The 25,905-nt window shown below is 44.4% G+C and overlaps 1 protein-coding gene across 1 annotated transcript in view; it reads left to right on the forward strand.

The window, feature by feature from the left end:
• Positions 1-25,905, forward strand: part of LOC149168568 (protein DAY-LENGTH-DEPENDENT DELAYED-GREENING 1, chloroplastic-like) — a 281,952-nt gene that overhangs the window by 107,030 nt on the left and 149,017 nt on the right. Inside the window, exon 4 of the mRNA XM_089428314.1 lies at positions 191-305. Within this exon, the coding sequence (XP_089284440.1) occupies positions 191-305 (115 nt within the window). The remainder of the gene's footprint in view (positions 1-190; positions 306-25,905) is intronic.

The following is a 25,905-nucleotide window of genomic DNA, read 5'->3' on the forward strand; positions in this document are numbered from 1 at the left end:
TTTTCTCCTCAGAATTTGCAAATGTCTGAAGGAATGCCATTCTACTTTTTACATTGATGAGATACTGACAAATGTCTATTCACTCTTCATACATTGACACATCATAGGTTGTTTAATTCCTCTTATTTCCATCCTCATGCTTGATATTGTTGGCTGAAATTGTTGTAAGGATATCTGTGTCTTTTCTCAGGAGAGAACTGCGGGAGGAATTGCGATTGGAAAATAGGAAAGCATTTGGAAATATTTGGTCAGACACGGTTGCTGGGATCACTGCATTCCTCATCTTAGTTTTCAATCGAAGTAAAGTAAGTTTTGCACTTTATTCTTCTACTGTTTGTCGTTAAGCCATGAAAATCGAACACGTTGTCATAGGGCAATCAAATCCAGATATGATCTCTTTGTCAATCACAAAACTGGGAATTGGTTGGACCTTATTATGATAATGCTTGCTCACCTTGATTGAACATAATTTTTTCTTTGTAAAAAAGTTACTATACGCTTTTCTGACTTGATTCTTTTTCACAGATTAACCTTTGTTGTTCTTTAGTAAACTACAATGATTCACGGGTTTGACATTCTAGTCTCTTGATATCCCTCTTGGAACTCTGCCAACTTTTGTAAACATTTCTAAGAGCTGATTAATCAACTTTCCTTCATGTTTGTGAATCTGTATGTGTTGGTAGAGCTGATACTTATACTTTTGACTTGATATTTTGAATCTTTTGATAGTAACTGCCTGATTCTAGTGATAGTGAATCAAGGCACTCTTATGTTTGATTTGAAACCTGTTACCCACTATTTTGTGGGTGATATCCCGAGGAGATTTTTTTTTCTCCAAGATGGTCCTCAGCCAGCAGCCAGCAGCCCTTTGTAGCCACCAGCTAGATCATTGTGCCATCTTCTCCGCCACTTGAGCCCACCATGTGGTCCCTCGCCCATCTGCCATAATTGTATTTTTGAAGGTGGGCCTCCTGAATCCAAAGGTAGCCTTGTCATTGGGAAATTGAGTATTGTAGTATGCTTATCATGGACACTTCTGGGAATGGATTTGTAATGTTCCTAACTACGAAATTCAGTGATACACAAAGCAAATAGACAAACCAACATCCAGAAATGAGATACAATCAATAAATACCCATGAAAGCACTGGAAATAGAGAAAATCTGAGCCATTTTATTAAATCTTTTTGGGCAAATACACTAGTGATGGAATGGTGCACTTGAGCTTGTCTCCAAGGACAAGCGTGACAAAACCCAGGTGAGCAAATGATAATCCTAGTGCTGCCCAACTGCTAATCCAAAGGTGATCTATGTTGCCCAAAAAACTGCGCTGTCTGCTGAAAAGGATGTGCTGGAAACCCTGCTTCCTATGCTCAGAAAATTATGTAACTTCAGCGCTAGACTCTTCAACAAAAACCCACCAAAACCTAGAAAGGGTTTGGCCTAGTTCAGAATTCTGAAAATAGACTTCCAAGGACCATGTCCTCCTCCTTACGCTGGCAATCTCGGTGTTAAAATTGGCAACTAGGGCCAAACTCCACATGGGTCATATTATTTATGAAAGCTGATATTTTTCTTGTATTCCTCTCTCCGAGAGGTGTAGGATTGATCTAAAGATCATCCGATTCCGACGTGTACAAATAAAGATATGAATTTATTTATATTATGGACAAATTGTCAAGGTCGGCCAGCAAGCAAAACATGGATTCAAACCCCCAACTCATCCTCAATGTTGCATATAAAAGGAGGAGACCTCAAGTCATTTTGACCATTATCTTATCTCACATCTCTCTCTCTCTCCTCTGATGATTGGGTATGCAGAACTGGGCAGCTTTCTCTCACACGTGCGGAGGAAGAAGGACGAATTCTGTTGACTGCGTTGACCAACGTTGACCGAGCTGCAGGATTGCTGTTTGACTACGTTGATGTCAAGCGTTGACCTGCTTTGACTGCGGTTTGGGTGAGGTATCTCTGTCCTAGCAGGCCGCAGACTGGGCACTGAAATTGAGGCAATCTGACTTCTCCTTTGACCAACATTGATTTCCCTAGGGCTGGCCGCAGGTTGACTTTCGTTGACCAGTTTTGACTGGACTTTTACAAACTGTTTTGGGCGGATTATACTTGCTGTTGGAGGCCGAAGTTGACTGGGTTTGACCGAGTTGTTTAGAGGAATAATTCTACCTTGTTTGAGCAACGTTGACTTTTATGGTTAGGGATTTTTGCTGCTGTCATAACTTATCAGATTTGTAAATTGTATTATCTCTCTCTCTGTTGAACTATTGAAGAATATAAGAAGAATTGATTAAGGGTTTCCCCACATTGGGGTTTGTCCCTGGCTGGTGCCACATCTTCTGTCCTCTTGTCTTGGCATGTCTTCTATTGTTTATGTTTATGTTTTATCTGCATTTTACTATCATGTTGATGTGATTGCCAAATTGGATATTGATATTGGGTTAATAAAGCAATTGAAGTAAAATTTCTCTAAAGCATAGAACGTACCATTGTTACCTAAAATTAACACTCGACCTGTCTGTCCACCAACTCCCACGTGAGCCCAGAATGACCCCCTGCGCAGTCCATAAAAGCTGTAAGTCGAGATGCCCAAACGCAACAACCTCCTTCTCCCAAACTCCTCCCAAAGGCTGATCCTCTGCTGTACTCCAACTCCCCAAACTTTCCCAGCAAGTGCTGCTTGGAGAAACTCGCAATCACCTCTGCGTGTTCCCCCTTCTGCATGTTTCAGAAATACGCTTTGCTGGATCGAACACTGAGTGGTGTGGCCACAAATCTCCTCCGGTTCTCCTCCAAGTTAGTGTGAAATGCCTTCCTAGGGTGGTACTCAAAGTCCCCCGAAGGAAAGGTTGAGTCTCCCGTCTGGAAACAGCCAGGTAACTTGGCTAAGCAGCTAGAGCAACACAAGTGAATTCGATGTGCAAATGAATACCCTCAATTGGGGAGCTCTTCCTCCTTATATATTCGTGGGCCTTCCTTTTCCCATGTGGGCCCCTCTCCAAGCCATTCGATTCCCCTCTAAGGCAATTTGAATTGCCCAAGTTCCCAAGTGTGTTTTCCCATGTGGGTGGCCCCCACCTTCCACTAACAATCTAATTCAACCTTCCTTTCTCCTAAGTTCCTAAGTCAAAATTGCTTGGGTTCCTTTACTCATCAAAATTTATGCAAAATTGTGGAGAGACCAAAACTTGTTACAAATTTATTTGGGAAGGGACATGACAGTCCTCCCCTCCCAAATGTTTCTTGCCCTCAAGCAACTTCAGTGCTAGGTGCTCCAAAATGTGTTCACCCTTCCATGTGGCATCCTCATCTGGCAGGTTCTTCCAATGCACCAAAAGCTCCCTGATGGTCCTTCTCCTCAACTTCCTCTCCCGGGTCTCCAAAATGGCCTTAAGCATCAAAACTAGATGGCCCTGATTGTCCAGTTGGGGTAACTCTATCGCTGCTGTCACCTGTTGTCCCAACACCTTTTTGAGGCATGAGACATGGAAGATGTTGTGAATCCTACTCCTTTGAAGCAACTCCAACTCGTAGGCCACCTCTCCAACTCGTTTGACCACATTGTACGGCCATAAAAGTGTGGTTGTAGCTTCTTGGCCCCTTTTTGCTTCAAGGTGGACTATCTATATGGTTGTAACCCTCATACACCAAATCCCCCTCCTCAAAGCGTCTCTCAGTTCGATTCCTTTTAGCGTACATCTTCTGCTGATTTTGTACTGTTACTAAGTTGTCCTTGAGAGCCTTGAGAATGTCTTAGCTCTCTAGGATCTAGTCTTTGGCCTTTGGGGCCCGATTGTCTCCAAAAACAATGTCACCAAAAGATAATGCATCATAACCATACAAAGCACGAAAATGAGTCATATGTTGATTTGGGGTAGCATCGGATGTTCTCTAGCCATGAAAATTGGTGGAGAGGCTAAAGCATATGAGATCTCCAAGGCGCATAAATGGTTTGAACTTTGGACAGATTGTACCCGGTTTGGGAAATATTAAAATAATTAATATTTCTAATGGAGTTCCTAAGTCTAAACTTAGGAAAAATAAAATATTAACGGGTATTAATATAAAACTGGGTTAGAAGGTTCCAGAAGTCATGGATCAAGCCAAATCTAATCTTAGCAGTTGATTAGAGATTTAATCTTGGCCGTTGAAGGACCAACGAGAAAAGTATAAGAGGTTTGAGGGTCAGTTGGTGTTAATTTTAGGTATGTCCTATGCTTAGAGCAATTTATTTCAATTTTCACAGTTAGCTCAATATCTTTTCCAGATTAGCAATCACATCAACATTAAAGTAAACTGCAAATAGAACATAAACATAAATCGCAAAAGACAAGCCAAGACAAGAGGACACAAGATGTGGCGCTAGCCAGGGACAAACCCCAATGTGGGGAACCCTTGATCAATTCTTCTTATATGTTCTTCAATAGTTCAGCAGAGAGAGAGAGATAGTACGTTTACAATAGAAGTCAACACTTTGACTTATCTAGATAAGAGCATAGATCATCTCTAAGAAGATGATACATGAGATCAGTTGAAGACATGCTGCTTCAACTGATTCTCCAAGGTGACTCCTTCACCTATCGTTATGCTGCATTTCGTCATCATGCTGCACCTCACCGTGCTGCACCATGGTGCACCCATCATCGCTATGATGCATCTCATCATGCTTCATTAATCATGACTGTACCCATCACTGTACTGCATTATGTGCCATTGCTGCACCATGTTGCCATACTGACCTATGTGTTGGCTGCATTTTGTTTGCTTGTTGTCCCTAGCATGCTTGTTGTCCTTAGCATGCTAGCTATCCCTTGCATGCTAGCTGTAACATTCCATGCTTGGAGTATTTGCTGTTAAGTACCATACAACTGTCCCAATGTTAGTTGTCCCTTGCATGCTACTCTCCTTCAAAGACAGATGCTCTGGCTGTTTCGGCAGTTCTGACAGTTCTCGGCAGTTCCGACAGTTCCAGCTGTTCCCGGCAGTTCCGGCTGTTCTCAGAAGTTTCGACAATTCCGGAAATTCTAGCTATTCCTGGCAATTCCGGTAGTTTCGGCAGTTCTGGCAATTCCGACTTCTGCCCTCTGCGTCAGCTTTCCTGCCTGTTCCGGTAGTTCCCGACAGTTCTGGCAATTCCGGCTGTTCCCGGTAGTTCCGATAGTTTCGGCTATTCCCGGCAGTTCCAGCTTCTGCCCTCTGCGTTAGCTTTCCCACTTGTTCCGGCAATTTCGACAGTTTCAGCAATTTCGGTTGTTCCCGGCAATTTCGGCTATTCCTAGCAGTTCCAACTTTTCTGGCTTTTCTTGGCAGTTCCGACAGTTCTCGGCAGTTTTGGCTTCTGCCCTCTGCGTAATCTTTCCCGTTGTTCTGGTAGTTCTCGACAGTTCCAACAGTTTCGACAATTTCGGCTGTTCCTGGCAGTTTCGACAATTTTGGCTATTCCCGGCAGTTCCTGCAGTTCTGGCTTTTCCCGGCAGTTCTGGCTTCTGCACTCTGCATCAGCTTTCCTGGCCGACAGTTCCGACTTTTCTCAGCAGTTCCGGAAGTTCCGGCAGTTCCCGGTAGTTCCGGCTTCTACCCTCTGCGTCAGCTTTCCCGACTGTTCCGGCAGTTCCGACTATTCCCGGCAGTTCTGACAGTTTCACCTTTTCCCAGTAGTCCTGATAGTTCCCTTAGGATCTCTCCTCCTACTAAAACCGAAAGACAAGTAGAGAGGAAGAGATCCCAAGTGTGTTGAAATGACTTGAAGGCCACCTCTATTTATACTAAAATGTTGAGCACAAGTGGGGTTTATTTGGTTGCTGGCCGACCTTGATGAATTGTCCCATAACACAAATAAATTGATATCTCCATGAATACTTATCAGAATCGGATGATCTTTAGATCAATCCTACACCTCTCGATGAGAGGGACCTAAGAAAAATATCAGCTTCCATTAATAAGATGACCCACATGGAGTTTGGCCCTAGTTGCCAATTTTAACACTCCCTCTCAACTAGGGAGAACTCCATCCACTAATCCATATGTCCGACTATACTATCTCTGCCATCAGTGCCTTGCACTGCTCTGCTCTGCTGAACCATGAAGACGAAGAATTGGTCGAGAATGTTTCATACCATTCTCCACTGACTCGAAGTAAGTTTCATCTGAAGAGAGTGTCACATCACTCTTACTGGCCCGAAGTCAGTTTTATTGATCCTAGATCAATATCACAAGAGAGTGTCTCAAACCACTCATACTGATCCCAGATCGGTTTCATTGATCCCAATTCAATGGAGGTCATCCTAGCATAGGGAGTACGGTAGATACATCAATGCGTCCATCGATAGTACTACTATGGTCCCTAACCCCATTTCCCTGCTTATTGATCAGATGAGAGGTACTTCCATGAGTCCCAGACTGCATGGGTAGGATGCCTCGACAGGAGAACTAATCATCCTTTCCACCGAAGAACGAATCATCCTGCCCCACAGTCGCCACGGGAGAACTAATCATCCCGACCCACAGGAGAACTAATCATCCTGTTTCACAGTTGCCACGGGAGAAATAATCATCACGGCCCATAGGAGAACTAATCAATCCTATTCCACAGTTGCCACGGGAGAACTAATCATCCCGGCCCACAGGGGAACTAATCATCTTGTTCCACAGTTGCCACGAGAGAACTAATCATCCCGGCCCACAAGAGAACTAATCATGCTGTTCCACAGTTGCCACGGGAGAACTAATCATCCCGGCCCACAAGAGAACTAATTATCCTGTTCCACTGTTGCCATGGGAGAACTAATCATCTAGGCCCATCGGAGAACTAATCATCCAGTTCCATAGTCGCCACGGGGTATCACAGGGGAAGGTTGAACCTGTCGTCTTGTACATAGCGCACCACCAGGGGAGGGTGAGTCGCCCTGTGGTCATATGTTGCTCCAGTAAGTACCCCAAGCCCCCTAGAGCTCCGAGAGCTCAATGCATGCAACATGCAGGACCCTTATAAGAAGGTCTCTCAACGACTCCAAGTCGTTCGGGAAAGTCACAGATTTGACCTTTCCCCGAGGCTTTGACAAAATGTCTGCGACCTGTACATCAGTCTCAATGTGATGGAGCCTCCTCGCTCATCGACTTACCATATCCCAGATAAGGCAGTATCTGATGTCTATTTGCTGGAGCAATCATCGAATACGAGATTCCTCAATAATCGAATCCCCCCTCTGGTTGTCACAGAGAATCACAGTGGTATTCATCATGTGTACAAACAACTCACTTAAGAGCTTCTGCAACCATGTAGCTTCACACGAGATCATACTCGTAGCTATGTATTCGGTCTCGGCAGTGGTTATAGTAACCGACTTCTGTTTCCTGCTCATCCATGATATCGAAGCAGAATCCAAAGAGAACCAGCACTGAGAAGTGCTCTAGTGATCCTCCACATTGCCTGCCCAGTCAGCATTCGAATAATCATGCAGTTTCATATTTCCGGCAGTGTATCTCAATCCATGAGAGATTGTGCCCCAAAGATATCTCAAAGGATTCTTGGCACCAATCTAGTGAGGTTCAACCAAATATGAGCTCACCATGCTAACTACAAAACATATATTCGGACGGAAGTTCACCAAGAACATCAACACGAATGAGTGTATGAAACTCAAAGGCATTACCCAAATCTGGTCCGACATCACTACCATATAACTTCTGAAAGTTAAGATCCTTGAGGTAGTCATAGGCTTGCAGTTTATCATTCCACATCCGAAATCCAACTCCCTCTTACTTCTGCAAATGAGAGGGTCTGCACTTGTCAGAAATAGGTCGTTGTCATAAGGTGCTGGTATGAGAGGTCTATCATCCACAACCTTCAAACAATGTTTGGACCGGCTTCACTCTTAGTGAATCTCAACTTTGCTTGCCAGCTATCAATCCTCTCATACTACGCCCGGGGAGTTTTGATTCAAGCCATAGAGACCTTTCTTCCACCTGCATACTTGAGATTCCTGATCATCAATTTCAAACCCCTCGGGTTGTTCGAAACCTGTGGACCTGCTACATGAGGGGAATGGTCCCCTTGTAAGACCTTCGGTACATCTCAAACATGTACTTTCATGCTCTTTTTGAATTCAGGCATCCCTGTCACCATCTGACTCACAGACCTTCGGTGCTATGTGTCAATGGACATGGTCCCCAGTGGATGGTCCCCAGTGGACTTCCTACAACTTGATACAACCCTGAACTCAAAAACATCTTTGAAAATTCTATTTTCAAACACGTACCTTTCCATCGATGAGTGCCATCCTGTAACCTTTGACTTCCATTGCTGAAATGGACACGAGGTTCTTCTTGCGATCAGGTACATAAAAGAGATTCTGTAAATGAATCGAGTTACCCTCATTCAATTGAGGGGTAACATTCCCTACACCCTTTCCGTGATAGGTGGCATCGGCTCCAAGTATTTTCCCATGATTGTTTCCATCTCTACCAAATTAGAGAGTGCACCCTTCTATCCGATGAAGTGCCTTGAAGCACTACAATCAATAAGCTAGATTCCCAAAGAATCTGAAGGAGAGGACCAATACAATATAACACTTCTTTATCTTATAAAAAACAACATTTGGTTCTTCATTCCTGGGGTTCCTTGCTTTGTTTGAAGAGTCGGCCATTTCCTTGATGACTTGCATTACCTGTCATTCCTTTGATCATTGAAGATGTCCCTGGAATGATTGTTATCTTCATCAAGAGATGTGTCTTTGCCATTCGGACACTCCTTCGCATAATGGCCGAACTTATTGCAACCAAGGCATCTGCCTTTCCTTCCACCGTTAGATCCGGACTTCCTAATGAAGTGATCTTTAGGTAGGCCATCAAAAACTTCTGCTGTGCTATTCTGATAATATTCTCTGCTTCGACTTCACCCTCGGTGAATTTGAAGAGGGATGAGGAATCCACTGATCCTTTTGTCCTTTCACAACTGTCTTCAGTGATTGCTCTTTCACTCTTGCTTGGGCATTGTATTCACCTGCAGTTCCCAGCAGTTCTGGCAGTTCCCGGCAGTTTCGGCTATTCCTGGCAGTTCCGACTATTCCCGATAGTTTCGGCAATTCCGACAATTCCAGCTATTCCCGGCAATTCCGGCAGTTCCGACAATTCCGACTGTTCACGGCAGTTCCGGCTTCTGCCCTCTGCGTTAGCTTTCTTGCTTGTTCCGGCAGTTCATGGCAGTTGCGGCGATTCTGGTTGTTCCCGACAGTTTCGGCAGTTCCGGCTCTTCCTGGCAGTTCCGGCTTTTGCGCTCTGCATCAACTTTCCCACCTATTTCGGCAGTTTTGGCAGTTTCGGCAATTTCGGTTTTTCTCGGCAGTTCCGACAGTTCCCGACAGTTTTGGCTTCTGACCTTTGCGTCATCTTTCCCGCATGTTCCTGCAGTTCCCGGCAGTTCCGGTAGTTTCGGCAATTTCGGCTGTTCACCTCTAGCATTTCCTTCTAACCCTTTGCTAAATCATTTAGAGCCTTCAAGAGGCTATCAAAGGTCATCTCTTCCTTGCTCTTGGGCTCTCCCATGTCTTCTACTACTACCTCCTTTCCCCTCTCCTCTGTGAGTGCTTTCCAACTCTCTTTTTCTGCTTAGGTACCTCTGCCTCCTGTATGTAATATTCTGTCGGTCCTCTTCACTCATAGGAGAAACTCCCCATGGTTGAGCCAAGATCTGGGCTCTGCTTCCACTGTAATGTTCCTAACTAGGAAATTCAGTGATACACAAAGCAAATAGACAAAGCAACATCTAGAAATAAGATACAATCAATAAACACCCATGAAAGCACTGGAAATAAATAACATCTAAGCCATTTTATTAAATCTTTCTGGGCAAATACAATAGTGATGGAATGGTGCACCTGGGCTTGTCTCCAAGGACAAGCGTGACAAAACCCAGATGAGCAAATGATGAGCCTAGTGCTGTCCAATTGCTGCTCCAAAGGTGATCTACGTTGCCCAAAAAACTACGTTGTCTGCTGAAAAGGATGTGCTGGAAACCCTGCTTCCGATGCTCAGAAAATTCAGCGACTTCAGCTCTTGGCTCCTCAACAAAAACCTACCAAAACCTAGAAAGGGTTTGGCCTAGTTTAGAACTCTGAAAATCGACCTCCAAGGACCACGTCATCCTTACACTGGCAATCTCGGCATGTCTGGAAATGGTTGGGAATGTTGATTTGGGGTAGCATGGGATGTGCCCTGTTGATTTGGGGTAGCATTGGATGTGCTCTAGCCATGAAAATTGGTGGAGAGGCTAAAGCACGTGAGATCTCCAAGACCTAGAAATGGTTTGGGGAAATTCCACTCGGTTAGAGAGATATTAAAATAATTAATATTTTTAATGGGTTCCTAAGTCTAAACTTAGGAAAATAAAAATATTAATGGGTATTAATATAAAACTAGGTGAGAAGGTTCTAAATGACATGGATCAAGCCAAATCTAATCTTAGCCGTTGATATAGATTTAATCTCAACTGTTGAAGACTCAACAAGAAAAGAATAAGAGGAGGCTTGAGGGTCAATTAGAAATACACCAAGATTGATCAGTCAATTCGATTTTCTGGAGCGGGGTTTGCTGAGAGAAATCGAACAAGTGATCTGAGTTGTAGCAAGGGGCAGTGAGTGCATAACAGAGAGTCAAAGATAGTGTCGAAGGATCAACACTGAGTCAGAGGAGGCTACGCAGAGCCAGCAGGAGCCACGAAAAGGCTACCAGGGCCTGCATGAGTGACGCATAGGGCCAGAGAGCCTACGTAGAGCATTAGAAGGCTGACGTAGAGGGTTCTAGGCTGATACAGAGCCTTAGAGGGGCGTTGGGGAATTTTTCGTGAACAGACTTGCCGAATATCTGCTTTCGAAGAGAGGTATTACTGCCAGATTGATTTCTCTGTCGGGTGAGGCAGTTTGGCACCTAGTTGTACTCAAGAAAGCTGCTTAATAATAAAACCTTCAGAACTGTTGCACCAGTTTTCTCATGTTGGGTTTTTCCAGGGATGATTGTCCAAAAATAACGGTGTCCCTTGTGTGTGTTGATTTGGGGTAGCATGGGATGTGCTCTAGCCACAAAAATTGGTGGAGAGGCTATAACACATAAGATTTCCAAGACCCAGAAATGGTTTGGGCAGAATCTAACTAGTTTGGGAGATATTAAAATAATTAATATTTTTAATGGAGTTCCTAAGTCTAAACTTAGGAAAAATAAAATATTAATGTGAGTTAATATAAAACTGAGTTAGAATGGTCCAAAAGTCATGGATCAAGCCAAATCTAATCTTAGCCGTTGATGAGAGATTTAATCTCGGTCGTTGATGGACCAACGAGAAAAGTATAAGAAGAGGCTTGAGGATCAGTTGGAAAACAAACCAAGAGAGATCAAGAACTCGATTTTCTAGGGCAGGGTTTGCTGAGGAAATTGAGTGAGTGATCAAAGTTGTAGCTGAGGGGCAGTGAATACATAACAGAGTAGCAGAGTTAGTATCGGAAGCATTAGCGCAGAAGCCAGGAGAGGGTTGACGCAGAGCCAGCTAGAGGCCATGCAGAGGTAGCCAGAGGCCACACAGAGGCAGCCAGGAGCTGCTAGAGCTTGAGGAGGGCCAGCATGGGAGACGCAGAGGCTCCAGAGATTGACGCAGAGCCCCGAGAGGCTGACGCTGGGCCAGAGAGGCTCACGCAGAACCTAGAGGCTGACGCTGCGAGATTTCGTGGGGCAGATTGGAGCTGGAGCGCTGGATAGAGTGACGCAGTCCCTATCAAGGTGACAGAGAGCAACATAAGTGCTGCAGTGTTGCTGTGGGATCGTTCCTCTAGTGATTTAGCTGTAATATCTGTCTACGATTGAGAGGTACTACTGCCGAGAGCATTCTTTGTTGGGCAAGCCATTTCTGGCACCCTGGTTGTATTTTGAAATTGCATAATAATAAAACCCTTTGAATAGCTGCACTGGTTTTCCCGCATTGGGTTTTTCCGGGGACATTAGTCCGAAAATAACAGTGTCACTTGTGTGCTTGTTTACTTTCAGTGGATGATTTGTAGATGTTGATACTGTACTTGTATTTATTTTCAGTATTTACATGGTAAATAACTTGTTAAGTAACTGAACAAGTAGGAAGAAATAAATCAGACAGTACAAGAAGAATTTCTAACGGATAGGCTTAGAAATTCCAACAGTGTGTTTGTCTATTCTTTCAGTCGATGATCTGTAGATGGTTGAGACTGTACTTGTGTTTATTTTTAGTATTTATATGGTTAAATAACTTGTTAAGCAATTAATTAAGTAGGTGAAATAAATCATATAGTGTAGGAAGAATTTCTAACGGGTTAGACTTAGAAATTTCAACATGCTCTAGGCCTCAAATTTTGCAGGGAGGCTTGGGCACATGTATTCCAAAGAACCCAGAAAGCGTTTTGGGAAATTCCTCCCAGAGACGATTTTATTAAAATAATTAATATTTTTTAGTGGGAACCTAAGTCTAAACTTAGGAAATTAAAAATATTAATGGGTATTAATCTAATTGTGGGTGTAACTTCTAGAAGAAGGTAAGGATCAAGCTAAAATGATCTTAGCCATTGATTAGCTTTTAATATGGGCCATTGAATGTCAACGAGAAGATTATTTAAGGGAGCTTGAGGGTCTTTCGGAAAACACACCGAGAGATCAAGGGATCAAATTTCTGAAGTGAGAAGTTCTCAGGGGGGAGTTCTGATCGAGGAGATTTCTTGCAGCTGAGGGGCAGGGATAACATCCGGAGAGAGAGATTTTCTCAGTCTGAGAATCATCAGCCGAGAGAGACAAAGAGTGATCCAGTAGCCCAGACGCAGAGACTGACGCAGGGCCATGAGGGGCCACGCAGAGGCAGCGTATAGGGTGAGAGAGAGTCCGAGATTTTGCTGGGGAGAGTTAGTTTCAGAAGTCGGGAGCCATGGTGTGAGACCGGGAGGCTGAGAGCAGAGACTCCTGGCAGCAAACCGATCAATAGACTGGGTGACGAAGTGCTTAGAGAGGTTGACACAGGGACTGCATGAGGACTGCACAGAGGCAGGGTAGGTCCTGTAAGAGGCACTTCATTCAGTATCCAGATCAGCTAGGATTTTCTCAATGATTATGTGAGGTAATCTCACAAATCTTTCTGCCAGTATTTCTCTCTGTAACTGAATAACCTGAGAGGTATTCAGAGATGTATTCAGAATTCGCTACTGCTTGATAATAATAAACCCCTAGATCTGCTGCACCGATTTTCCTGCATTGGGTTTTTCCGGGGACATTTGTCCAAAAATAACGGTGTCATTTGTGGTGTATTTTCTATTTTGTTTAGTCTCTTGTTTCCGCAATATATTTAATTAAGTGAAGGCTGCAGTGTATGTATTACGATATTTGCCTTAGGAAACTGCAAGTAATTTGTTTAAAGGAATTTAACAAAGAGGAGTAATATCGTCAATTGCTGCAGTAGGGGTTCCTGTTGAGGAATTTTCACATGGTATTAAAGCTGCAGGTGAAGCAAGAAGAGCAGAGACGGTAGATCCAACGTTGAGTAGAAGAGGGAGTTTGAAAAAGCTGCAGGAGGCAACATTTCGAAACCCCAGAGGGTTTGCGCAGTCCAAGCTTGGAGGGCAGATTTTCTAGGTAGTCTCTCTCCGAGTGAGTCGATGGAGAGGACTTCCAGTTCAAATTTTTTCGGGGCAGAGGGAGCAGCACTGAAGCCTCAACGTAAGGAGTGCTGGTGGGGCACAGATTTTTCTGCAGGCAATTTGTTGGGCAAAAGATCTTCTGAAGAAAGAGGAGAAGCACGACTGAGGGAATTTCTTCCTCAGAGAATTCCTAGCCAAGTAATTCAAAATCTCTAGAGCTGAGTAGCAGCAAGGCGTAATAGTTTTACTAGCTCCAACAGGGAGTGCATAAGCTAGCCCAGCAGCAGCACATAAGAGGAGATTTTTGACAGTTTTGGCAGATATGGCAACTAGTGGCTTGAAGGATCAGGATAGGTTGGACGGATCATCCAACTACGTCATCTGGAAGGCTAGAATGTCATTCCTTCTAGATGAGCATGCCCTCAAGACATACGTCGACAACATGGTGGTTGAACCAGCAGATCCAGATCCGCTAAAGAAGTACACGATAGAGACGGCGAAGGCCAAGAGGACGATCCTAGATGGAGTCAAGGATCACGTGGTGTGTCACATTGCTAGCAAAGGAACTACTAAGGAGATGTGGGATGCCTTGGCCACGTTATATCAGGGATCTTTCGAGCAACGAAAGATGTACTTGGAGCAGAAGTTGAGATCTGCTCAGATGCAGAAGGGAGAGCATGTGGATCCATTCCTCACGAAGCTGAAGGAAACCCGTGATGAGTTATTTGCTGCGGGGCATACACCTCAGGATTCAGAGTTGGTTAGACTAGCCCTCAATTCTGTCTCAGATGAGTGGCAAGTCTTTGTCTAGAGTATCTTGGGTAGAGCAGCTTTGTCGAATTGGGATGAGATGTGCGCAACTCTAAAACAAGAGGAGCTCAGGAGAGACTTAGTCAAGGTTAAAGTTGACGGAAGCAGCATCAATGGGTCGAAGCCCAGGAATGAGGAAAGATAATGCAACCCTTGCATCGAAGGGACAATAGGAGTAGCGGAGACGTAAGAAGGACGTCTCGAAGGTCAAGTGTTTCAGGTGTGGTGAGATGGGTCACTACGCTACTCAGTGTCCTCTCAAGAAGAAGGACAAGGATGTGAAGCACGATTTGAAGGTTGCGCCCGCGAAGATCGAAGAGGATTTCGCCATGACAGCCGAGATACCTCTAGGAGGGAGGTGGGCTGATTTGGAGTTGTAGTTCAAAAGAGCTACAAATGGGTAGTATCCTTGAGGAGTCCACCTCTTGGATCAATACCTTGCTACGGGAGCCCATATCTGTAGTAGCAGGATGGACTAGTGTCGGATGGTGCCAAGGAGTGTCATAGAGACAATTGTAGTGGCTAGGACCGCCAGAGTTTGAGCAGCGCAAAGCAGAGTTGCGAACAGTGCAGATGGCACATAGCAGAGGTCAGCAGCAACGCAATACATTCAGAGGGTCGATGCAGAGACTAGCAGCAATCAGACTTCAACATTCACATGGTATCATACTGAATACAGTTAGTTCAATAATTTTGGATGCTTTTCCATTGCTATTAGCAATAGTTTGCAGTGCCGTAGCGGTTCGCAGTGGCAGTGCTGGCAGCAACACAGATGCAACACTTGAGAGGGAGCTATAGTACAGATGCAATGTTGACAGTGGCAGTGTCAATAGCAGTACAGTTATAGCAGCAATGCAGTAGTTGGTGGACAACATGTTAGACATCAACAGTAGAGGGGATGATGCTTCAAAGCCAAAGTAGTATGCAACAACAATATATTGCGAGAGCACATTCCTCGCTAAGAGGGAGTGTTGATTTGGGGTGGCATCAGATGTGCTCTAGGTCTCAAATTTTGCACGAAGGCTTGGGCACATGTATTACAAAGAACCCAGAAAGCATTTTGGGAAATTCCACCTAGAGATGATTTTATTAAAATAATTAATATTTTTTAATGCGACCCTAAGTCTAAACTTAGGCAATTAAAAATATTAATGGGTATTAATCTAATTGTGGGTGTAACTTCTAAAAGAAGACAAGGATCAAGCTAAAATGATCTTAGCCATTGATTAGCTTTTAATCTGGGCTGTTGAATGTCAACGAGAAGAATAATTAACGAAGCTTGAGGGTCATTTGGAAAACACACTGAGAGATCAAGAGATCGAATTTCTGAAGTGAGAAGTTCTCAGGAAGAAGTTCTGGTCGAGGATATTTCTTGTAGTTGAGGAGCAAGGATAACATCCAGAGAGAGAAAGATTTTCTCAGCCGAAGAATCATCAGTAGAGAGAGGCAAAGAGTGATCCAGTAGGCCAGACGCAGGGCCACGCAGAGGGTGAGAGAGAGTATGAGATTTTGCTGGGGAGAGCCAGTTTCAGAAGCCGGGAGCCAAGGTGTGCGACCGGGAGGCTGAGTAGAGACTCCAGGCAGCAAATTGATCAGCAGACTGGGTGACGCAGTGCCTAGAGAGGTTGACGCAGGGACTGCGTGAGGATTGCAGAGAGGCAGCGTAGGGCCTGCCAGGGGCACTTCATTCAGTATCCGGATCAATCGAGATTTTCTTAGTGATTGTGTGAGGTAATCTCATAAATCTTCCTGCCAATATTTCTCTCTTTGTAACTGAATAACCCAAGAGGTATTCAGAGATGTATTCAGAATTTGCTACTGCTTAATAATAATAAACCCTCAGATTTGTTGCACCTGTTTTCCCGCATTGGGTTTTTCCGGGGACATTTGTCTGAAAATAACGATGTCATTTGTGTTGTATTTTCTTTTTTCCTCAGTCTCTTGTTTCCGCATAATATTTAATTAAGTGAAGACTGCAGTGTATGTATCACGATATTTGCCATAGGAAACTCCAAGTAATTTGTTTAAACGAATTTAACAAATAGGAGTAATATCATCAGTTGCTGCAGAGGGGTTCTTGTTGAGGAATTTTCACAAGGAATGCCCTCCAAATCTGCCCCAAATACTGAGATGCTATCCCCTATGGCTTTCCTCCCTTTTCCCAGTTGACCCTAGCTCTGAGCTCTCTCGACCAACTCCCACGTGATCCCAGAATGGCCGTCTGTGTAGTCCACAAAAGCTGTAAGTCGAGCTACGCAGATGCAACAACGTCCTGCTTCCAAACTCCTCCCAAACGCTGATCCTCTGCTGTACTCCAACTCCCCAAACTTTCTCAGCAAGTGTTGCCTAGAGGAACTCGCAATCACCTCTGCGTGTTCCAGAAATATGCTATGCTGGATCGAAGGCTGAGCGGTGTGGCCACAAATCTCCTTTGGTTCTCCTCCAAGATAGTGTGAAATGCCTTCCCAGGGTGGCACTCGAAGTCCCCCGAAGGAAAGGTTGAGTCTCCTGATTGAGAAACTCGATGCTAAACAACTAGGTAACTCGGCTAAGTAGATCGAGCAACACAAGTGAATTAGATGTGCGAATGAATACCCTCAATTGGGGAGCTCTTCCTCCTAAGTCAAAATTGCTTGGGTTCCTTTAGTCTTCAAAATTTATGGAAAATTGTGGAGAGACCAAAATTTGTTACAAATTTATTTAGGAAGGGACATGACAAGATTAATGGGGGGATTCAGCAGAAAGAATGGGCTAGGTCTGTGCTTCTGTCCCCTAGACCCCTTTTAGGAATTAACCTTGGATTCTAGTCTCGTGGGATCTCTTCTACTGACCATTTGGTTTCAGGGATGGTATTTCACGAGAAACCCTGATTTTGGTTGTGTGGTCCCACTCCCTTATCCACTTATATTATCCTTTTTCCATTCATTATTACCCAATCCATCATTTTTCCCGCCTGGGTCAACATTCCTCCATTGGATCCACATAGGCTTAGCTTGCCCCTTTCACTTGCCCACACCTTGGCTCATGCCTTAGAATGAAGCCCGAAAGTTGATGCAGTTGAAAAGAAAGTTAAAAGCATATATGGCCACATTCAATAAGAAAAGTACTACAAAATGCAAAAGATGGTCAGGACAAAAACATTTAGCAAGTGGTCAAAACCCAATACATGATCTCTACCCCATCTGCGAAAAATCGGTAACCCGATTCCTACTGCAGCGAACTAATGATATTTCTCCTATTTGTTAAATTACTTGCAAATTTCTACAACAAATATTGAAATACATTCACTGTAGCCTACAAAAAATAAATACTGCAGAAACTAAATGCGACATAGGAGAGAAATAAACACGCACACATCTACATAGTTGTATTTGGACAATGTCCTTGGAAAAACCAAATGTGGGAAAACCGGTGCAACAACTGAGGGTTTTATTATTATGCAGTGGTTTCTGAGTACAAATCGTTGGATGCCCAATTTGGCTATTCAATACAGAGAAAAACTGGCAACGAGTTAGCGAGAAAAATCTCACATTGATTCAAGAGGTACGACATTGATTAGAGACAGGCTGGCTGGCCCACGTTGCCTCTGCATAGCTTCTGCGTCAATCCTATGCAACTTTGTGTCACACTTGCTGGGCTTTGCGTCACCTCCTCTTCTGATCTCCTACTGTCTGGAAATTCGACCCTCTGGCCCTCCAGTCTCACACCCCGACTTCTGGCACTAGATCTCGACTCTCCCAGCTGAATTTCGAACTCCCTCTGAAGCTCTGTGCTGCCTCTGCGTGGCACTGCGCTGCCTCACTGAACTTCTCTATGCCTTCTCTGCCTTGCAATCTCCGGATCTAGAAAGGTCTCCTCCGGACTACTATCCCTGCGGCTCACGGGAAGAAGATCAATCGATCTCACTTCGACAACTCAACACTGCTACTATTGAGAAATTCGATCTCTGATCTCTCATTCGATGTATTCTCCAAGTGCCCATAAAACTCCTTATAATCTCTCGTTGGAGCTCCAATGGACAAGATTAAAACATGATCAAGGGGTAAGATTAACTGGGAGTTGATCCTTGTATTCTTCCTGAAGATTCACACTTGATTTAATCAATAGCGTTTAATTAACAAGATTTCCAAAGTTTAGACTTAGGGAACCATTTAGAAAAAGTTAATTAGTTTAATTAAACCATCTCTAGGTGGTATTTTCCCAAACGATTTCTGGGTATTGGAGAATGCATGTGTCTTAGCCTCTTTGCAAAATCTTGAGGCAAGAGCACATCCGTTGCTACAGAAATCAACACCATCATCATGGCTATCACCCTGGTTCCTATAGGGTCTATGAGCCTTCTTCATCATATAGGAACCCATGATTGTCCCAACCCCTAGTGGGTGATGAACCACCCCACCTTAAAAGGGGGATTTCACTACTATATCTTACACATCATGCTCTAACCCCTTGAGCCCCGAGTAGTCAATCAAAGAAAATCATTAAAAGGCAAAGGGCATAAAAGAAGGGTGGAAAAGTCAAGGTTGGAGCACCTCATGTACCATGATTTCTTCCTCCTATACATTATAAACCCAGGTTTGGGCTTCCCTCTTATTAGCTGCCCTTGCATTCCAACATGTGACCTGGGGCTTTCCCTTCTCATCCCTTACTTCATTCACCATATTTCTCATATGCTACCACCTTTTGAAGGATGTACCTTGAATATTATCCTCTTTAGAAGAAGAAACCACCTAATAGGCTACTTGGTTAACCCCATTTGGAGTTTAGGAGACATTGGCACATTTGGAAGCCCATTATGGAAGGGCAGGCCATTATGAAGTCCCCACCTGTGGTCCATGATTAGGTAAGCTCATTTATTTGATTTCTCTAATGACTTGTTGTACTGAAAAGCTAGGGGATGCACTGGATCTCATGCATGATTGCAGATGGTTTCCATTTGGGGTTTGGTCTTCCTACATGGGGTCCTAATCCTCCAGAGGGCTACATTGGCACATGTAGGGTGAGCGTTGAGAACCATGGGCCTCCACAACAACAAATTGCACTCTGTGGATCCCCACAACCATTTAGAGATTGCTCGTGGTTCGCTTATTGGACGAGGAGGATGCACTTGATCCATCATGCCCGACTAGCCACAAATCTACACCATACACTTGGTAGATGATCCAGGATTTGCACGATGAGTGGCATCACCTACACCATCATCCTAGCCCTTGCAGGCAATCTATAGGCATGTTCGATTTGTTTGGAGACCCATGAGGGCACTTGTGTCCCCTACATGTCATTTGGAGCACCACAAGTTATTACAAGGGGCCAACCCCCTGTCTACTTCTTTTGAGGGTCCTATTCCTCATTGTGGCACCCAAGGACCTCATTAGACCTCTTAGAGGATCCTATGACTTGCATAGATTATTATTTGACCTCTTGAGAGGATTTTATTATTATTTATGAGCTAGTTTGGTGGGCTTGTCACCAAAAGTTGTATTATTAGAATATTATTTTATTTTTGGGGCTTATGTAGGCCAAGGAGGCCAATTCGAACTCCTAAGTTGTGTATAAATACAAGTGAGATGAGTTCATTTCTCATCATCACTTTGGTTTGGATCTCTGTGAAAATTTCTAAACTGAAGTTCTATTGCAACAATTGATTTATTTCACCTACTTATTATTCACAATAAGTTATTTACGAAATCCCTTCCGCAAATATTAAAATAAATTCTACTGTAGTTATCACACAATTACCTAGAGAAAAAATACATGCACAAGAACCAATCACATCAACACAGTTGTTTTAGGACAATTGTCTCCAGAAAAACCCAATGCGGGAAAACCGGTGTAGTAGATGAGGGCTTATTAATCTTTAGTAGTGATTGCTTTTACAAGGAATGATTTTACAGAGAAATTGAAAGAGGATTGCTGGAGTTGGGAGAGCAGAGATTGACAGGATTAGTCACAACAACAAAATTCAAAACAGGGTTAAACAGGGGTCCCAACTCAGCCAGCAGCTACAAGAGCTAAGGGGAATTTGGGCCAAAATTTCGAGGTCAACATTTGGCCAATTCCTTAATGGGTTTTTCTGGGTTTAGGCCAAGGAGCAAGGAGTTGAAATCTCATAATTTTCTGAGCACGGGAAGTAGTGATTCCAGCCCTTCGAAGTCAACAGATAGAGGTTTTCTGGGGCAGCATAGTTCAGTTTGGCGCAGCAGTTGTAGCAGCCTTCAGTTTAGCATTTTCTCACCAGGGATTTGTCTTGCTTGTCCATTGAGACAAGCCCAAGTGTACCATTCTATTTTACTATTGTATTTGCTCCTGAAGAAGTAATAAAATGTCTCAGCAATTCTCTATTTCCAGTGTTTCCATGGGTGCTTAATGTATATTTCATTTTTCTGGTTGCTAGATTGTTTGCATGCTTTGTATGTCACTTACATTCTTGTTTAGGAACATTACAGTGGTATCAAAGCCATAATCTTGGCTTAGCTTGTGGGAAATATTAGAATCAAACAACATGGCGGTCACCTGGAATGAGGTGGTGAGGATACAACAAATGATGATTGATGTGGGGAAGAAGTTGATTCATTTTTCAGTTGGGAATCCGGACATGATTGCAACTGATGTGGATATATTGGGGGAAAACTGGAGGGCATACCAATTATTGGGTGATGGCATTCAGGCATCCCTCTCCTTTTGGGAATTCTGTGATCTAAGGGGTATGCAAAAACCAATGGATATTCAGTTGGATTTTGCAAGGATGATGAGAAGTATTAAGAAAAAAGATGAAAGAGTAGTTGAAGGGGCCATGGTTTGCAAAGAGATAATTGAGCATACACCCATTGATGAGGCGTCATCCATTGATGAGGTATTAGGGGTTGTGACCGAGTTCTCAGGGGATAACAATGCACCACAGGTTGGTGAGGTGCCGGAAGACAACTCCACTTTTGTTGAGGAGCCGATAGGTACAGAGGCTTTCAGATGTATGTCAGGGTTGTTAGACGACAGTCGCCTACAACTGGCTGGTGAGCATATCATGCATATTGGGTTGTTTATGGAGGAGCAGTCGAAGGCTCATGTCGAGCCCGTGATGGAGGAGGATGTGCAACCATCCCTTGGGCTAGCCATTGATGAGGGGTTGCATAGAGGTCATGCGTTGGGTTTTTAGCACAATTCACTTCAGAGGCCCACTAGTGGGGTTTATAGCATTATCAACCCACCCTTATGCGTTGGTTTGAGGGAGGCCGAGTTGTCTAGACGCACCCGAGGGGGTGGACAGGTTAGCAGGACTGAGGTGAGCGTGATACCACATCAGCTTGGAGGGCTTGTTCCTTCCACAAAGGATTACACATTCGATCTCTACTTTGGGATTGGATGGCGAGAGGTACTGAGTTGGTACTCAATGGAGCAAGTTAGGCAGTTGGATACATCCATGGCCACATGTAAGGAGAGGCCATGGATTACCAGAGGGACTCGAGGGCCAGACTATTTTTGGGATCCAGGTGGGATTTTTCATCACATCATAGAGCTGGTAAGTGATGGTAGTAGCTATGGGATGGATTTGACGCTTGAGCGCACCCACATTTTCATATCTCGATCAGAGCCCCAGTCAGCACTAGTGACAGGATGGTTTGACAGGTGAGCAAACAGATTTCCTGAGTTGTCTTGGCATATTGACGGTGCATGGAGTCACAAGGTGACTAGCTTACTCTGGGAGGCGCTGGTAGGAGGAGGTGGCATCGACAGGCTATCAGACAAGGCATTTTGTGGAGACAATGCTCTTTTACTAGCTTATGGGCTGTAGGGACTATTGATGATAGGCGCAGTAGTGTCATTTCCGTTAGCATGTGGGGAGTGGGGCCGCTTAGGTCTTTCAGAGTAGATGGGGGGATGTAGCCCACATCATGGAGGGCGTACTAGCAGAGAGGTTGATATTTTGGCCCATGTAGAATACTGTATGTTACAGGGTGGTACAACAGTTTGTAGTGGTAAACATGACTACACAGAGTTATGTCATAGCGTCCAGTGTTATGTAGAGGGATGCAGTCTGATGCATACAGACCCAACGTTAGGCCATAGCATCCAGTGGTGTGCGAGGCTATGGAGTGAGGAGTAGGGGCTTGCACAGGAGCATGGAGATGCAAGGTGGTGTGTATGGTATGTTGGACTGCGCTATGGGGTGGGAGTGCCTCACATTGCATTGAGTACATGTTGGGAGTGACAGGTACAGTGACACATGCTGGACCCAGGCCAGTACAGTATGGCATAGTCATAGCTAAGGGTATCTAGCGGTGTACAGGGGTAGGCCATGGTGTACAGTGACATGTCCAGGAGTACTGTGATGATTGGTGACATGCAAGGGTGTATATTGCTGCACAACGAGGTCATGGAGTGTTGCCTCCAGGGAGACCCTTGGACGGAAACATCGGGCATATCTTTGGGTGTAGTTCACCCAGGATCGACGGGGACACAGATGAGTGATACTTGATGGTATCAATGGGGACTCACACGCCTGACCCTCTTCTACATCCCTCACGGGCACAGTCGATTTTGTTGTCGACTTTCTACACTTTGGGCATGAGCCAAGGGGGACGAGGAGCTCACCCAAGATTTTGGGTGAGACTCAGCGCACTAGGGGGGAGACTTTTCAGCAATGGCGTTCAATTGGTGCATCAGTTGATAGACAAAGGTTGGGGGATGAGGTGATCATCTACAGGGGTGGCATATCATTCATCACCGAGCCTATGTCTAGGGATCTAGTCCTGAGGGAGACATGTGTCACTCTTTTCTCAGGGCATGTCGGGACCGAGCATGAGCAAAGGATAGCAGTTACGACTGAGGTAGTTTCCCAATATGTGTCTGGGCTCCAGACCTTATATTGGCACATTATCGAGAGGGCGGATGGCAGACCCAGGGGAGATGGTTGGCAGGGACAGGAGGGATCCACATACCCTAAGTCGATTACGAGTATCAGATACCCATCTTTTGGTTGCATTAAGGGGGTAGCTCTTTGCACACGTGGCTTCCAGCGATCAATGGTATTACACAGTGGCAGACACAGGGTAGATTAGCATGGATCAGATTAGCCCACAATATATGGAGCCTATATAGTGATCACATGTAGGGACTTGAGACGAGGACCAGAGGGATTCCATCGGTTTACAGGGCTATGCTGCAGCAGGTCTGGCTATGGGATGTAGGGATTCAGTTGATCGATAGATCACTCGTGATGAACGAAGTCGTGGTAGAGAGTGATATAGTTCGCTCTTGGGATGACACATGGGGGTTCACAGAGGGTTTCATCATATGGGGAGGCAAACATTCTCTGTTGCTGCACATGTTCAGAGTTAGATTTGAATGGGTAGGCGTGGGTGCCAGGGAGATGCCCAGGCAGGATGTGTCTTGCCTCTTTCAGTATTCCACCACTGTGTTTCAGGAGAGGAGGATACTGACTGTGCACGATGTGGAGTATGACATAGTCAGAGTAGCGCAACATCAACATGATGGCGCCACTTTGGGACTAGCAGGGAACTGGGGCATCACAACTCTTCATAGCTCAATAACCTCTAGGGATGCGCCGAACATTGCAGGGGGAGATCATATATATCTTCCATTGGGCTTTAGCGAGTCACTGATGGAGCAGGGGACTTTTGAAGGATTCTTCCATATCAAGACAGTGCAGAGGCCAGGCACGATCCAGTGGCACATTTGGGACCCTAGCACATTTTGCAGTGACAGTGGGGAGCAACAGTTAGAGAGGTTGCTTGCTTAGACATTGCTTGAGGACAAGCGATTTTTGGTGCATTGGAAGAGCTTGCCGGATGATGATGCCACATGGTACGGTGAGCACATTTTGGAGCACCCAACTGTGAGGTTGCTTGAGGGCAAGCAACATTTGGGAGGGGAGGACTGTCATGTCCCTTCTCAAACACATTGGTAAGAGGGTGCTACTACACAGTTTTGCACAATTTTGGCTAAGGAAGATAACCCATCATTTTCGACTTAGGAACTTAGGAGGCAATTCGAATTTATTTGGTTGTTAGTGGAATGTGGGGGCCACCCACATGGGAGTTCGAATTGGCCCATTCGAATAGCTTGGAGGGAAAGTCGAATAGGTGGATGGAGGGGCCCACATGAGGCTGGGGAGGCCCAAGGAGTTATAAGGAGGGAGAAACTTCTGATTCCAATCTGGGCCTTCTTTTTCCAACTCGAGTGTTTGACATATACTTTCTCCTTAATGAAGAAAACGTCATAGCCCTTGTTTTGAAGTTGAGATACAAAGAGTAAGTTCATCCCCAATCCTGGAACATGCAACACATTGGTTGCTCGAAGCCACTCTCCTACTTCGGTTTGAAAGACTATAGTACTTCTTTCTATTGGAATACACTTTGGCTTATTTCCCATGGTGATCTGAAAATTCATTTTTTCTTCCTGATAATCTGAAAAACATTCTTGGATTCCCGTCATATGCTAGGAAGCTCCACTGTCTATATACCAAACCCCATAGGAGGCAGAGCTTGCTAAGCAAGCGATTTCTTCTTCCAATCTGGAAGCTAACATAGAATAATCTTAATTCATGTCCCTTGTGCATTCTTCTGGAAATTTGCGCGAGTCCCCTTGAGTGGATGCCTTTGCATCATGCTCTTGACCCATAGTTGATTTTCCTCTCCTGTTGTCAGATCTCTGCTCTGATACCATGTGAAAATTTCTAAACTGAAGTTCTACTGCAACATTTGATTTATTTCACCTACTTATTATTCACAATAATTTATTTACGAAATCCCTTCAGCAAATATTAAAATAAATTCTACTGTAGTTATCACACAATTACCCAGAGAAAAAATACATGGACAAGAACCAATCACTTCAACACAATTATTTTGGACAATTGTCTCTGGAAAAGCCCAATGCGGGAAAACCGGTGCAACAAATGAGGGCTTTATTAATCTTCCGCAACAATTGCTTTTACAAGGAATGATTTTAGAGAAACTGAAAGAAAACACCTGAGACTTTCCCTTTGAGACTTTCTGACACTTTGGAGACCCTGCTCCCACTCCTGCGTCACCTCTGCGTGGCTTAGCGTGGCTCTGCATCCCTTTTGCGTTAGCGTGCGTGAGGGCTACATCTATCCTCTAGACTGCGTCTCTCTTTGTGCTGTCTCCCACCGTCCCTGCGTCATCCTCAGTCACTGCCCGCTGTTGATGCCCTCCTCTTCTTCCACCTTGCAACTCTCCCTTTGAAATCGATCTCCTTTACTTGAGAATCGATTTTCCTTGAGATTCTGAGTATCAGTCGGTGTGTCTCCAAATGATCTTCAAGTCTTCTCTTATACTTTTCTTGTTGGTGAATGAATGACCGAGATTAAGTCTATAATCAACGACTAATATTAAAACAGACTTGATCCTCGTCTATTAGAAGCTTCTCGCCCTTATTTTTATTAATACCTAGTGATATTTTTATTT

The sequence above is a fragment of the Pinus tabuliformis genome, chromosome 4_2 (genome assembly GCF_031772625.1).
Source record: "Pinus tabuliformis cultivar Carrire ecotype Pingquan chromosome 4_2, CPIR1, whole genome shotgun sequence".
In the NCBI taxonomy this organism is placed as follows: Eukaryota; Viridiplantae; Streptophyta; class Pinopsida; order Pinales; family Pinaceae; genus Pinus; species Pinus tabuliformis.